This window comes from Alosa sapidissima, chromosome 10 (genome assembly GCF_018492685.1).
Source record: "Alosa sapidissima isolate fAloSap1 chromosome 10, fAloSap1.pri, whole genome shotgun sequence".
NCBI lineage: Eukaryota > Metazoa > Chordata > Actinopteri > Clupeiformes > Clupeidae > Alosa > Alosa sapidissima.
Window position 1 is genome coordinate 15,761,383 of NC_055966.1, and position 15,634 is coordinate 15,777,016.

The 15,634-nt window shown below is 44.5% G+C and overlaps 1 protein-coding gene across 1 annotated transcript; it reads left to right on the forward strand.

Annotated features, from left to right (window-relative positions):
- Positions 1–7,160: 7,160 nt before the first annotated feature.
- tent5ba (terminal nucleotidyltransferase 5ba) lies at positions 7,161–14,081 on the forward strand. The gene is made up of 2 exons (XM_042107832.1): positions 7,161–7,621; positions 12,250–14,081. The coding sequence occupies exons 1-2, from the start codon at positions 7,466–7,468 to the stop codon at positions 13,273–13,275; spliced, it is 1,182 nt and encodes a 393-aa protein (XP_041963766.1). The 5' UTR covers positions 7,161–7,465; the 3' UTR covers positions 13,276–14,081.
- The last annotated feature ends 1,553 nt before the right edge of the window (positions 14,082–15,634 follow it).

Here is a 15,634-nt window from a genome sequence, read left to right on the forward strand (position 1 = left end):
GCTTCCAAAGAACCCCCCCTCCACACACACACACACACTTCTCCAAAGGTGGGTGTCAATGTTTGACTCCCATTACTACTGTGCGTCTTGCATGCACTGGCATTATTAGGCCTTCAATGTGGGGTGGCGTGGGCCAGCGACAGGCGGTGCGTGGTGTCGATTTTACAACCACACACTCCACCGCTCTGCTGACCTGCAGGATTTTATGACCTCACCAGCATGGAGGTGTGGCCAGAGAAAAGCCTGGAAGCAGGGCCCCTGAATGCATGTAGCCTCCACATTCTGACCCCCTCACAAGGTTTCCTTTGCCCTCTACTGAACCAGATAAGAGAAATGCCATACATTGTTGTGCATCAACAGGACGCTGCATGTTTGTATGCTGTTCTTGTTGCAAAGAGAACAAAATATTTGTAGCGCTGGTCATGAGAATTTACATTTAAGACGACTGGCTTTACCTGTAGTCATTTACCCACCATCTGTCTTTACCTGTAGTCATTTAATAAGAGAACACATCTGTCTGCTTAAAACTGCTGTTTAGTCTCAATCAGCTGATCTCTGTTTGACTTTATACCTTTCTCTATCCCCTTATTCTCTCTCTCTCACTCTCTCTCTGTGTGTGTGTGTGTGTCTGTCTGTCTGTCTGTCTGTCTGCCTGCCTGCCTGTCTGTCTGTCTGCATGCCTGCCTGCCTTTCTGTTACACAGTCCTCTGAATATATGAGCGAGGAGAGCAAAGAGGGTGTTGAAGATGAGTCTTGTCTTTGGTGTCCACCTCTTCTGGTATTCTCAGGTTTCTTTCCTGTTGCTGCCGTTACAGGTCTATGGTCCTGGGGGTGTTGGTAGGGTAGGGTAGGGTGTGGGTAGGATAGGGAAGGGTAGGGTATAGGTAGTGGCTAGGAAGGAAAGAAAGAAGAGATGGTGGGGGGATGGAGGGAGATAACTCATTGCATAACTCAGGGTAGAGCGCCTATTAAGGCTAAGGGCTCAGCGTGAGTGCTGGGTCACCCTGCCGCATACTTACTGTGGCCCGTGGCATTCCTGGAGGCTTGCTCATCCCTGGGCGTCCCGGACAGCAGTGGACTCTGAAACTGATCTGGAGCTGCTGCTGGTCATGTCTATGCTCCTACTATTGGGCCACATGAATGAGCCATTCATAAACTAAGACATGCAGGCCCACTTTCCCAGACAGGGATTAAGCCACGTCCTGCTATAATCTGCATAGGAAATCGAGAATCTCCACTCTGAGCACTGATGAAGTATAACAGCTTCAAGTCTCTAAACACTGGGTCCATCCCCCTACTCCCACCCACACAAACACCCGGTGTGCCATGTGTTTGCAAGAATCTTGATGAGATGAAGTCCACTTGATCATTTTAAACATTTCCAATGCAATCACTATGATTATGCAAGATCACAGAGGGGCCTGAACAGTTTGTCCATGTTGGGTTCCTCTGTTTGGTAACTGAAGAAAAAGCGAGCGGATCCATGGCTCATCGTCATGATAGATGGGCATCTCTAAATAGCTGTTTGTTTTTCTGGGCTCTGAGCTGTTCTGTTTGTCAGCACTGTTGCTTTGAAGCATTTGTGTTCAAACCAAATTATTCTGATACCCACAATTACAGTATGCTAAACACACCCACAGACTATTACAAAAAGATGTCAGCTGTTTGTTTGAGGTCCCTAATCTGTTCCATGCCTTGTTTCCCTTGCTGACAAATGAATGCAGCTCGCTGTTATGCAACATCAACTACCGTATTGCTGAACTTTGAGCTGGTGAGTTAACATAAATCTAGCAGCTATTTGGTCCCTGACTCTTAAAAGCTCATGCAACAGATAGCCAACCCGTCACCTTAGGGGGAAAAAAAACCAGTTCATGCTTCTTCATTCCACATGTTTCTGACGGATGTGGACACGGTCGCCGCTTTCTCACATGGCACCACATGATTGAGAGGTTTTCTGTCGCTGTGTGCCACACCCCTGATGAGAATGACGCAGGCCTAAAAATAAACAAGACAAAGGAACAGGCAATCTCTCAGGGGCCCAATGACCACAGGCCTTCAGGGATGTCAACTCATGAATGGTCTTGAGAGTGATTGGAGACTATTTGGCTGTTCCTCTATTTGAATTCATGCGTCATCACCCAGGGAATCAGATTTGGTTTGATACCGTCTGATAGTCTGGTAATCAGCACAAAGATAATAACAGAATTCTCAGTGTGCAATCGATCCATTGCCTACTGGAGATTGCAGCCACACAAACTCAGTGTTAACCCTTGTGTTATCCTCAAATCTTACCGACACTCTTTATCCTTGGGGTCAATTTGACCCCAGCTAAATAAACCCTCAGAAAATGATTATAATTAATATTGTTACCCAGGTTTTACCCAGGTACTTAACAAGAGTGTAATAACCACCATCAAAAGCCCTACAAAACAATCCCACCCCACCCCCCCCCACACCCCTTTATGAACCTTGGAACCCTGGCTGGCAATATTGCCCATCCAGTGTCAGCAGCCCAAAGGCTTGCTGTTGCTTCCCCTTTTGACTTGATACAGTCCTGCCAAAATGACTTATATGTAATATGTACTTGTGTATGTAATAATGATAATAACAATATGTTCTCATATTATTCAAATAATAATATCCATAATGTGTCAAATATTCATGTATCCTATGTTTCATACAGCTGGGGTCAAACTGACCCCAAGGAACATCAATTTACAAAATAACAACAAATAACAAAATGACATTGAAAACAAATTATTGGACAAATGTCATGCTAACTCTGTTGTACCCTTCAATTGAGGAAAAGTCATGAAACATGAAGCAAAAAAAAAAAAGTGAACCATATATTTTATGATGTTAAACGTTGCTTGGGGTCAAATTGATCCCAAGGATAACATGAGGGTTAAAGTACGAAGCCATAAACATTGCCATCTATGATCATATACATATTTTTGCTGGTTGCACTTGTACAGGACAGATGACACTTAGTACCAGTGACTTTTATGGGGTTGCTTGTGTGTGTGTGTGTCAGGGGGTGGGTGGATACCATCTCAGAGAGCAGAGCTAAGATGTATCATTGGCTGCGAGGGCAGCTGTTTCACCTCAGCAGTGTTGGCAGCGATCAGGGTGTTTACTTTTCGCCACACAGCGAGAGCTCTCCTCTCTCCCCATCAGTAACTCTTGGCAAGCAGGCTGTCCGGCATGCGTCTCTAATGAGCCCTCGTGCGTAATGCTGTTCCATAGGCTACAGCACAGACGCTGATAAGAGCTGCTGACGTCTTGATTCTGAGGCGGGGAACCAAATGTTAGCCGGCTGCGCTGTGCGGCCGGAGATAAATCGGTGTGTCGCCATGGGGAGCAAAACAACTCAGCCATGGTGTTTAACAAATGAGCTTTTTATTACTGAATTCACTGTACACTTTGTTGACACTCCCAGCATAGCCACTGGAGAATAAAATTACGTAAGGACCTGAATGGACAGCTGACTGTGTATACAATACAGCAAGTTCACTACATTACAATAATAGTACTACTACAACTACCACAACAACAGCTACTACAACCTCTACCAATAATTATAATCGATATCTAAATCAACACTATAATACAACATATGAATAGAATATTTGCATTTGGTTTGTCTTAGTTTACGGAGACTGATCTGCCTCACAGTAAAATGTGAGTTGAGAGAAATGTGAGATTCTGTGCGATTCAGAATAAATTGTTTTACATAGGCAGGTTGACATGCCAGTCATGCTTTTGGTCGTGCCTGACTTGGGTCTGCACGTCAGAGGGCCTAAGTATTCCTGGGCCCCACTACTCATATTGCCAGCGAACGCACAAGTACTATTTGGTCGTTTTCTAAACATAGCTGTCGTCAGCAGATGCTCTGCAGTGATGACAGCGCTTACTGTAGCTTTCGTAAGGCAGGCATGCCATGAAGGTTCACCCATAGCATTCACAAAAAGGAATGTTACCAAACTGACAGGTGAGGCATTGCAGTGTAATTGCAGTAGTTCCTGCGAGCCTATAGCTCTTGAGGAAGGAATCCTTAGCATATTCATGACGGGAGCTCCCCCGTGACTTTTCACCTCAGCTCACTGGAGCTCCTTGGCTGCCATGAGTCATTGTGTTAAGTTTGGTCATATCTATTTACAGATTTGTCTTGCTCCGTGATGTCAGTCTTGTGACATTCCTGTAGGCAAGTGACAATTGAATAAAATAGTAGTTGAGCCATGGTTCAACTCTACATAGAGGCCTAAATGTTGTCCCCCTTTTGTTCAGAGTATTCTTTATTTTAAATAAACTTATAGTGAATTAATGTAGGCCCTAACATACCCCATAAGCTTCAACTTATGCAACTTCAATTAGATTCAACTTGATTTGGGATCGAGGTTACTTCCAGTGACTCCTACATGATTTCAAATAATGGTGTTGTCTTCAGGGTATTTACCATGGGTGTGATCAAAGGATCATGTTCCACACCTATACATACTCACACCTAAGTTATTCTTTAGTAATCCAGATGCCAAAGACACCCACCCACACAAACACACAGAGAGAGAGAGAGAGAGAGAGAGAGGTTTGGTTTGTCAGAAATGAAACTGAAACACGTGTTTCCTATCAAGGCAACCATTAAACACTGAATTATATAAGAAACATACAAACAAATGTTACATGTTTTAGCTGGTACCTGACATAAAATGGACTATGAAGGTCAAGTCGGACCCTCACACCATTTCTGACTTTAACAACAACAACAACAACAAAAGAGCCTGTATGACATGTCTCTTTTTAAAAGGTCAGTGAAGTAGGGTGTTATTTATTTATTTTGAGTGTTTGTGTCCGGTCCGCCTGAGTGCACTAAAGCTCTCAGCGTGACGGTAATGTCCAGTTTGATCCGACATTCAATGCAACACAAACATGGCCCCATCTGCTCTTATGTGACTGTTTTGCTTGTGGTCACAGGAAGATCTGAATGTCAAGTGCATCCTTCTGAGTTCTTCTCATCTGGAAAGGGGCCTTTGGTCCGGAAAAAACCCAGGGTCGTCTCCCTCTCCCCACACTTGGGTTATTTATAGACGGCCGATGCAAGAGAGCTCTTGTTCACCTGTCCGAAAGCTGCTTTCATCAGACAAGTGTTTTTGTACTGATGCTGAATGACCACTGAGTGCAGTTGCTATTGGAAACAGAGGTATGTTGACATCACGGTTTTTTGAAGAGCTCTGGTGCACAGGCTAGGGTTTAGCTCATTGGACCTTTCTGATTATGCACATGCACGCACGCACACGCATGCATGCACACTCACACAAACACACACCCTCACACAGAGATGAAACATCCATGGACACTTAGTCATCCCATTGCCCAACGTGGCATTGATGCCACGTTGCAAGACTTTATCCTTAAGGATGCATCATGGAACCGATGTGACAAAACCACTGTTAAATGATGGAAAACTACAACACTTGCTGGTACCTAAACATGACTGGGTCAATTAACAATGTCACAAATAGCATGAATAAATAAATACAAGTGTTCTAAGCTGTGAACAAGCAAACAGAATGTATTTTTGAAACTCCATGAAAACTCCATTCTGGGGCTGTGTCAAGTAAAACCAGGGTAACATATTTCAGCTCGAGAGCAGCATTTTAGTAGAGTGTTACAAAGTGCTGCAGCTGTGAACCTGGTTTTGTTGAATCTGCACTCACAGGGTTAAATGTCATGTCAGTTTTTTTAGTTTTTGTTTAGGAAATGAGATCCTGGGTCAGACTGTTTCAAAGTATGCTTCAGTGGGACATCATATTGAAATAAGAGCTCTGTGAGTGCTTAGCTGGCATATCTGTTGTGCCAGCCAGATACGATTGTGAGAGATTAAAAATTAACATGCAGTTGTTGGAAATATGGGGTAATATTAGCAGTCTTCTAGGTAATGGAAATATGGGATTGATAGCATATCTAAACTCATGGAAAATCAACTCAGTGTCGTTCAGAAATGACTTTCCACCCTGAGGTTATCAAGCCACAGGAATCATAATCAGATCAAGTTTACCTAAACCAATACCAATCAACTTCAGCACTGAAAGAAAGAATATCTCTCTAAAACAGGTCGTCCAGGTATTTGATGTCCTTGAGAGCTGTTGAGTAGCCACAATACATAGCCTACATGCTGTACATACGGTGGGGTCAGCCCTATGTTCCCACAGCCCTGGGTTCCTAAGGTTAAGGGTAGGGTTAGGGTTAGGCTGTGGGAATATAGGACTGTGGCAACATGGCACCATATACATACATAGCCTACATACATACATACGCATAGGCCTACACAAAATGCATACATACATACATGTTATGTAAACATAGGAATCAGCTGATACGCAATCTTGATTGTTGCAATTGTTTTTTTCTGGTGGATTCAACGTCTTCAAGAGCATCTGGCCACTGGGTAAGGTGAGCCTTAACCAATGATGATCAAAGAACAACTGCGTTTTATTTCTAGTAGCCTTGGTGATCTATTATTGTAGGCCTATTTTTGTATATTTAGTCCTACGTGTGTTTCTGAAACAACATGAGGCACATTAATGCAAAACAATATTGTTACATCTCTTCATGGTTCTAAATACAGGGTACCTTGTGGGCAGCCGTGGCCTACTGGGAAGCGCCGGTTCGAACCCCAACCAGTAGACACGGCTGAAGTGCACCAGCTCACTGCGCCGGGATTAGTGTGTGCTTCCGTGTGTGCTGAGTGTGTTTCATTAATTCACGGATTGGGATAAATGCAGAGACCAAATTTCCCTCACGGGATCAAAAGAGTATATATACTTATAGGATCAATACTTATTTGTATCATTCAGGCCGAGGCAGTTCATTAAAAAAAAAAACATTATGCACTTGTGAGGACAGATAACCTATTATCTGCATGCATGAAACTATTCAATACTTGGCATCCGTGGAAACTGTATTTCTTTATTTCCCTAGGTTAAGGTCTGCTGGCAACACTGAGCCTACTCCTACGGGCTAAAGCCGAGAGTAGACCTAGAGGCTTTCCGTCCTCGGTGTGGGCGGGCGCAAAGTTGGTTGTGGACTTAAAGCTCTCTAAGGGGAGTTGACAAGCTCGTCTAAATAATTAAAAGGCGCCGACTCCAGCCAATCATGACAATCTCCTAGGTATAAGTCCCTTCGGATGCTTCTGTCAAGCAGCACAGCTGTCTGGTGAATCAGCGTATGAGCACACAGGGTTGGAAATAATATCGTCGTTCAACTTTTGCTGCACTTCACGAACGAACGCCTGCTTCAGCACTTTGGGCATTAAGCTTTGGGTTGAGCAACAGCTCCAGGAATTAACAGGGTTTTTTTTGCCCTGTCTGAAACGGCCAGTCGGAGCAAACGAAGTGGTGCTGGTAAGAAGGAGAGCGTCAGACAGTCAATAAGGAAGATAAGTGATTCGTTCGGCTGCCATATAGCTATGTCCTCCGGTGATGCGTCGGAGCAGAGTCGGCGGTTCTGTGTGCTGTCTTGGGAGCAGGTGCAGCGACTGGACTCGATTCTTGGAGAAACGGTACCAATTCACGGACGTGGAAACTTTCCGACACTTTCCGTTCAACCCCGACAGATTGTGCAGGTAATTATTTTTATTTACGCTGTCAGTTTAAGGACGTAAACCATTTGACGTTTTAAATAAATGTATGTGAGTAAAATTTAGATAAACCGTCTGATTTCATAAATAAAATTTACTTAGGCTACTGTTAGCCCATAACCTAATATGGGTTAACTTTCGTTACGTCATGGGAATGAACTCTCACTGTAGATCCACTTTATGTAGGCTAGGTGTTGCCGAAAGAGAGGAGAAATATAGTCTACATTTAAATTGTGCTATTTTTTGTGTGCCAGAGAAGTTAATTAATGTTACTATTTTTTGAGACCATGCATTCGCTTATCTGGCAGTCTGACAAATCGTGACTGACTTACCCCCCCCCCCCTCCCCCCCCCATTTTCATAACGTTTTTCTTGGCACATATTTATCCCTTTACGGAAGACTGTCCGTCTCGATGCCTTTTCCGTGACTCATCACTGATTGTCTCCATGACGTTAACGCGGAATTGCCGTTTTTCTCAAGGAACGCTCCTAACAAATTTTTTTTTATCGACCCCTTAAAATAATGATACTTCATGGGCCAATTCATGCTGAGCAATGTTGTGGGCAATCAAAATCTGTTTCCTGTGGTCTGATTTAACGATCATGATCAATGTGCCTATAGCCTACTGATTAGTTCTGCAAATCATCAGAAAAAAATGTTGCAACGGCAGTGTGCCCGAACAATGAGGAACATTGCCACACACACACACACACCAAAATTGTTTTGTGCAAGCCATCATCAGAAAATCTATTTGGTTTAGAGACATTTAGCCTTTGCCCTTCAAACCAGGAGAGATTGCAGGCACATTTGAGAAGAATGTGACTGACTCAGAGGTTTCTCTACAGTGTAGCCTACTTGACCAGTGGACACAGACTGAAATCGGTTTTGGCATTATCTCCCTCCGTCTCTGGACTGCCACCTTTTATCCACTCGCACACCACATGGCCCAGACATTACTCCCGTTTGCCGTGAAAAGCCCCCAAAAAAGCTGCTCTGAATGCTTAGTGCAACACAAGTCTCTCACTCAAACAGCTTGTCTCAGCGAAGCCTGAGACAATCTGTTTTCCAGATGAAATCGTAAAATGGTGTCAGAGCAGGCTATCCCAAAGAATCACTACAGTTGAATAAGAAGGCTGCTTGAAAAACAGCTGCTGCTTGTGGAAAGTGTGTGTGTGTGTGTGTGTGCCTGTGTGTGTTCTTACTTGAAAGCTGTGTGCTTGATATGCTAAGAGTTGCCAAGGTAGAAAACATAAGTGACCCCACAGGAACTAATCAGCAGGTCTGTATGTGTGTTTCATGAATGCAGACATAGGGTGGTGAGACGCTTATGCTTTTGCTGTGGCTAACAAGACACTCTCTTCTAGCCAAACTCTTTTAGGGTATTTCCTTGCAAAATGGGACCAGAACAAACTGTCCACAAAACTGTAAAATCCTCTTAGGGCGAAGTCCCCGATGGCTGGTCAGGGATCAAACTGGGAACTAGGAAGGCGCAAAGTGGACAAGTCGTCCACACAGGTTATATGGACTTAACCTGGTAAAGTAAATTTACACTCTGAGGCTTGCAGGTTCTCCAGCGCTGGCCTCCATTCTTTGCCTTCTGTCTGACCCAGTAGTTTTAAATAACCAGCTTAAGACTCTGACTTCCATGTGAAAGGATAGCTGATTACTGCGTTGACAGTAATCTGACTGAAGGAAAAAGTTCTCCATGAGGATAAGGTAGTAGCTGTGGGTCTTGTAAATTGTTGATGACCACGACATTATTGAGCAAGTAACTTTTAGGTGTTCGATGGATGCTAAGATTTGAAGCGACAAATAACAGCAGCAACATTGCACTATGCTCAGACAGAGCAAATGCAACCAGGGCAACAAATGCAGTGGAGTCAATATGCTTGGACAGGGAAAACGAGCAGTTTAGCATGAACACTTCAACTAATTACATGTAGTGTGACCAGTTTATAAGATTACATTAAAAAAGAATCTGATTTATTCTACCTTTTTTGTAATTGATCAAGACTCCTAATCTGTAATCGACTAAAGATTGATTGACTATAGATATAGATGTAAAGATAGATATATTTTCGATTATCCTAGACTAGCCTCCTTGATGGCGCTCATTTAGTATTTGTAAATGGGCTCAATTGACTCCCTGCTAACTCCCATTGTAGAAATGTGGGGGTCCCATTAAGCCCTCATGCTTAGGGCTGGGTTCCTCGCTTCACTCCACTCGAGTAGCTGCTGAACATAGCATGTCATGCGCCACCAAGCATGTCCCTTAGCCAGGTCCCTGTGCTGGACTCCCAGCTATGCACTGATGTGCTCTTGCCACTCACACTGGAGCAAGATGAGGCCCGCAGATGTGTCTCGCCTCAGCGGCATCTCCATGTGCTGTGTAATGAGATTTGTTGGGCGGTTAGGAGACTATAATCTAATGAAGACTGTTGCAGTAACTAGTACATGTTAACTGGAGTGGACCTAAAGTTAAACGTGACCCAAGTCATGTGAAGTGAACGCACCAACTGCCAAATGGGCCCATGTGGTGATCTCTGTAAACTTATCAACCGAGCCAATAGGTCGGCTTTAATCACGTTTCACTGTCTTTTCTTAGGTCCTCTTGTGTGATTGGTCACTTTATGATCTTACTGTCATTATGGTTGAGTTGAATCTATCATCAGCACAATATAGATGGCATGGCTGGAATGGATGTGTGGTCCTGATGTGGGTAATCGTCAACTGAAGCAGCTCAACGTCTTTCTGATTATGTTGCTGCATCTTTCACACTAATACATTGCAGACATTCTGTTTCAGCGAACGTTTATCTTCCATGTCCACATGGCTCAGATGTATATTCTATATTCACTGTATATTCTACACTTTAGCGTTACTATTGGTCACATGTTTCTGCACATGCTTAAACAGACATGACAAGGCGCTAACTGTATCCTTGTGGGTTCAGTTGGATCAGAGATCTGGCTTTTTATTTATTTATTTTTTTATTTATTTTCCTCCCCCCTCTTGTGGTCATACAGACTGAACGCTCCATTGCTTTGACTGTCTGCCTCAAAGTTCTTTAATAACCTGACCATGCTCAGAGAGACTGCCCAATGGGCAAACCGATAAATTTAGGTATGTTTGAGGTCTAGGTCAGGGTGCATTGTGTAACCTGCGTTGTGTTGAAGCGTGGTACAACCCTGCACTTGCCGTGACTCGAACCTGCAAACAGCAGCACCTTGGATTGAAAGTCAAGCATGCTAGCAATCGAACTAAAAGCCCAGGCTGCTAGCTCTCACTAGCATGACTCTTAAGGTCTCAGGAGGGAGGTTTACACAATGTACATACTGCACAGCTTTGGACCAGCTATGGCTACTGTTACACCTGGACCTGCTGAACTAGTCAGTCATCCACTCCGTCACTTCAGAGATGCCTGTGCCTCTGCCGTGTGTCTGATCCAGAGATGGCAGGGTGAACAGAACCTGCTGTGTCAAAGGGAGGGCAGGCACTTCACAACCAGGTGTCGGTGGCCTCTCCACCCTCCCTTCCTCTCTTCTACCCTCTTCTCGCTCGCTCACTCACTCACTCTCCTTCCCGGCCTGTAGGGTCCTTGCTTATTGAGAAAGTGAAAAGCAACCCTGGCCACCTTTGGTGACCTCTGTGCCGCTCAGCCATGTGGATTACAGCTGGGATTAGCCTGAAGCGCTCTTTTGTCTCACTCGGAATGTGTAGCATTGGATATTGGCAACCCTTTTTCTGAAACTATAATAGCCCCCAGATTATTCCTTCCCCAGAGTTAGAAGTCGTGTGTGTTTGTGTTTGTGTGTGTGTGTGTGTGTGTGGTTTCAAACGGGGAATATATGATTGAATGGTAACTACACACTTGTCATACATTTTACTGATATTCTCATTCTAAAACAAATATGGACCTGAAGGATTACACTGCTTCATTTGTCCAGTTCTGGACCCTCTGGTCCAAGAGGCCAGTCTGTGTGCAGTACACACACAGCAATCAGTTATTGATTTTGGTTTCCAGTAATGGATGTAGCCCATATTGAGAAATTGTCAGCTATCTTGGTTCATTGCGTGGGTTTGTTTGGGCAGTCATTGGATGTTACCGTCAGGGGCAGGACTGTTAATGTGGTGAAGGGGAATGGGGTTGTGTTGGCTCAGTCTTACCTGCTCAGAAGTGTAGATTTGCTGCACAACAGAGAACTACAAGCCTGGGCAAAAAGAGGAGTTTATTAAACTTGTGCGTGCATGTGTTAATTTAGTGGGGAGATTTATTTCCTTTTCAAACGGTTCACATTCAGTTTGCCATTTAATTACATTGGGGATTTCCCCACTGAACGTGTAACACACACCTATAACTATCACAGTAAATGATTATGAAGGTACAAGGCCGAGTGGTTCCTTTAGGCTTTACTCCTTTCATTCTCAGTCTCTGTATTATTGGCTTGCAATCTTGGCAGGTTCTGTTCTATATAGACGGCACTTTGAATTTTACAATGGTGCTTCATTTATAACATGCCAGTAAAAAAGTATTGTGAGGGATTTGTGAGTTTTGTGTTTGCTGTAAAATGGAGAAGCTCAGTCTGATGCACTCCTGTTCTCTTCTGCTTCAGGTGGTCCGGGCGCGACTGGAGGAGCGAGGCGTTGCCGTGCGCGACGTGAGGCTCAACGGCTCGGCGGCCAGTCACACGCTTCACCAGGACACTGGACTCGGCTACAAGGACCTGGACTTGATCTTTGGTGTGTCGTTACCGGACGACCAGGCCTTCCGTCTGGTCAAGGACGTGGTTTTGGACTGCCTGCTAGACTTCCTGCCCGAGGGCGTGAGCAAGGAGCGCATTTCGGCCCTGACGCTCAAGGAGGCCTATGTGCAGAAGCTGGTGAAGGTGTGTAACGACACGGACCGCTGGAGCCTGATCTCGCTCTCCAACAACACCGGCAAGAATGTGGAGCTCAAATTCGTGGACTCACTGCGGCGGCAGTTTGAGTTCAGCGTGGACTCCTTCCAGATCTCCCTGGACTCGCTGCTGCTGTTTGACCGCTGCTCGGAGACACCCATGTCGGAGAGTTTCCACCCGACGGTGCTCGGTGAGAGCGTTTATGGGGACTTTGAGGAGGCGCTCGGCCACCTCTCGCAGAAAGTCATCGCCACACGGAATCCCGAGGAGATCCGTGGCGGCGGCCTGCTCAAGTACTGTCACCTGCTCGTGCGTGGCTTCCGGCCCACGTCCGAGAATGACATGAAAGCGCTCCAGCGTTACATGTGCTCGCGCTTCTTTATCGACTTCCCCGACATCAGCGAGCAGCAGCGCAAGCTTGAGGCCTACCTGCAGAACCACTTCGCCGGCATGGAGCACAAGCGCTACGAGTGCCTGGCCACACTTCACCACGTGGTCAACGAGAGCACCGTGTGCCTGATGGGACACGAGCGGCGACAGACGCTCAACCTGATCTCGGCGCTGGCGCTGCGGGTGCTGGCCGAGCAGAACGCCATCCCCACGGTCACCAACGTCACCTGCTACTACCAACCGGCGCCCTATGTGCGTGACATTAACTTCAACAACTACTACGTGGCGCATGTGCACTCACTCCTGCCCGCCTGCAGCAGTTCCTATCAGACCTGGCTGCCTTGTAACTGACCCCACAGACTCTGCACACAAACACCGGAACTGTGAAACATGAGACTAAAAAAAAAAAGACAAGTTAAAAAAAGAAAAAAAAAACACACATTATACAGTATGTGTACATACATCAAAAACACATGTGTGTGCTGAGCGGCTCTGCCATTTCAGCCCCTGTGGAGAAATGGAAAAGGTTGTGTGGAATGGACAGAAAAAAAAAATTGGCAGTAGAACATTTGTCTCCTAGTGGGAAATAAAAGGAACTTGACAAAACCATTATTTTGGGAAAAGGAATGGTAATAGGATGGATTTTGCCAAATGTGACAGAAACAACCCCTTACTGCTGTATATCTTGAGCCGACACATGGTATTTCTGTTCTCCGGTTTCTTTCTGTGGGACTTTTGGTCCTTCCTCAAATGTAGCACGAACATGTCTTGGCTTGGTTTGCAGCAATGTATGTTTCTTTATATGTTTATGAATCTTCTAAAAGGTTTGGTAAGTTCAAAGGAATGCTGCATTTTTCTTGAATGGTCTAAAGGTTTTTTCTTTTCTTTTTTTTTCCCCCCTTTTTGGAATATTTTAAATCAACCTCTTTTTATGAAAGGATGTTTAAAGGACCAAAGATGTTTGATTTTTTTTGTTGTCCCCAGAAGGGAATGTTGTCAATTCCAAGTGCCTACCACAAAACAAATATCCAGAAAAGCACCTCCAGAGAGCTGTGCTTTCTCAAGCATTTTTCTTGTCTCCTAAGTACATGTAAAACTCTATTTTCAGGGATGGAGGCATTCATTTTCATGTGATTAAAAAAAACAAGAAAAGCTCACTCATGTTTCCAGTATTCTTTGTTGGCAGCATCTTCAAACTGTAGTGTTCATTCAAGCCAGTGCTCTGTTTCTGTACTAAACAAACTGTTTCCACCTACACAAACTTTCTGGAGTTATAAATCACACTAGACTTAAAACAGAACCATGATTGCTGTCTTCAGTGGCCATAGTAAATCATGATTCCGATACATATCAAATTTCAGAACTTTTGCAACAATGTGAAGCCCATTTTCTTACAAAAAACCCTCAAGGCTTTCTTGCATTAAATTGTGAAACTTGCTCATGCTTTGTGGCCTGGTAATCTTACAGACTGGGGCACGTTTCCCAAAACCATAGTTGCTAACTAAGTTAAAATTTAAAACTAAATTTCCCATTGCCAATTAACTTAGCAACTTTGGTTGCAATGCAATTTCCCATTGCCAACCAACTAAGTTGCTAACAGGTTAGCAACTATGGTTTTGGGAAACACACCCCTATTCAGTAGCCATGCCCAGTAGGTTTTAAACTTAAAGGCTGTTAAGTAGCTATGTCCAGTAGGATTTCAGCCCCTGTAGTGGCTCTGGGCCTGCCATGGACCAGGTTTCCAAACTCACCTGGTGGCTCAGGTGCCCCTCTTCAGCTTTTCCATGGATCCATTACGTTTCTCAGGACCTGCACCATCCAGATCCTTTCTTCAAAGCCAGCGCTTTTTTTTTAGTGTCGCACTAAACATGCAAAACAAAAGTTTTTCTGTTCTCCCACCCATGTTGCTATTTGAAACTGAATCCATTTGCCCTCCATAACACCATATCCATGTCATTGTGATTTTTCTAAAGCACAAAAGTCAGACAAACATCCACAAAGTCACAGATGATTAAGTGCGTCAAAGCCCCCATGGTGTAAACATCTGTTTCGCAAGTGTGAATTTAGGAAGACAAAGGGCCATGTGGGCTAGTGCAGGGGTTCCCAAACTTTTCCACGACAAGGCCCCCCAAATACCACTAGGTTCTGGCCAAGGACCCCCTTGATGTTTTATTAATTAAACCCATCGACAATACTACGGCAAATGTAAAAATACATTAAGCTAATCTAATCGCGATGGAGCATACAGTGTGTAAAAATTTCATTTGGGGCTTTCTGCTATATGAGAGCCATCACTCTATTATTCCCAGTCATTATCATGGGAAATATGTTCAGATATGCGTCACATTATTGTAATGGCATTGTATAACAACCCTCATAGTATATTTTAAATGTTTCAAATGTATTTATTTCCTGCTTTTATTTTCCCCTCCAACTTGCTGAGGCCCCCCTGGCACCCCCCCCCCCCCCCCCGCGGCCCCCCAGGGGGCCCCGGACCCCACTTTGAAAACCACTGGGCTAGTGAACACTTCTTACCACCACCTCATCCATTCAGTGAAAACAGATGTGGACAGAAACCACATGTACTGTATGCATCTGGTCCACTTGTCTGGGCTTGTAGACAAAGCACACACACAAACACACACACAAGTGGCTTTGTGACATAAAGCAACATTCAGACTTGGCTGAATATGGTGTCACTGAAAGTGAA

Coding starts and splice junctions, on each gene's coding strand:
- tent5ba (XM_042107832.1), top strand. CDS start 7,466: ATGTCCTCCGGTGATGCGTCGGAGCAGAGTCGGCGGTTCTGTGTGCTG. Junction 7,622..12,249: donor AACCCCGACAGATTGTGCAG/GTAATTATTTTT, acceptor CTTCTGCTTCAG/GTGGTCCGGGCGCGACTGGA.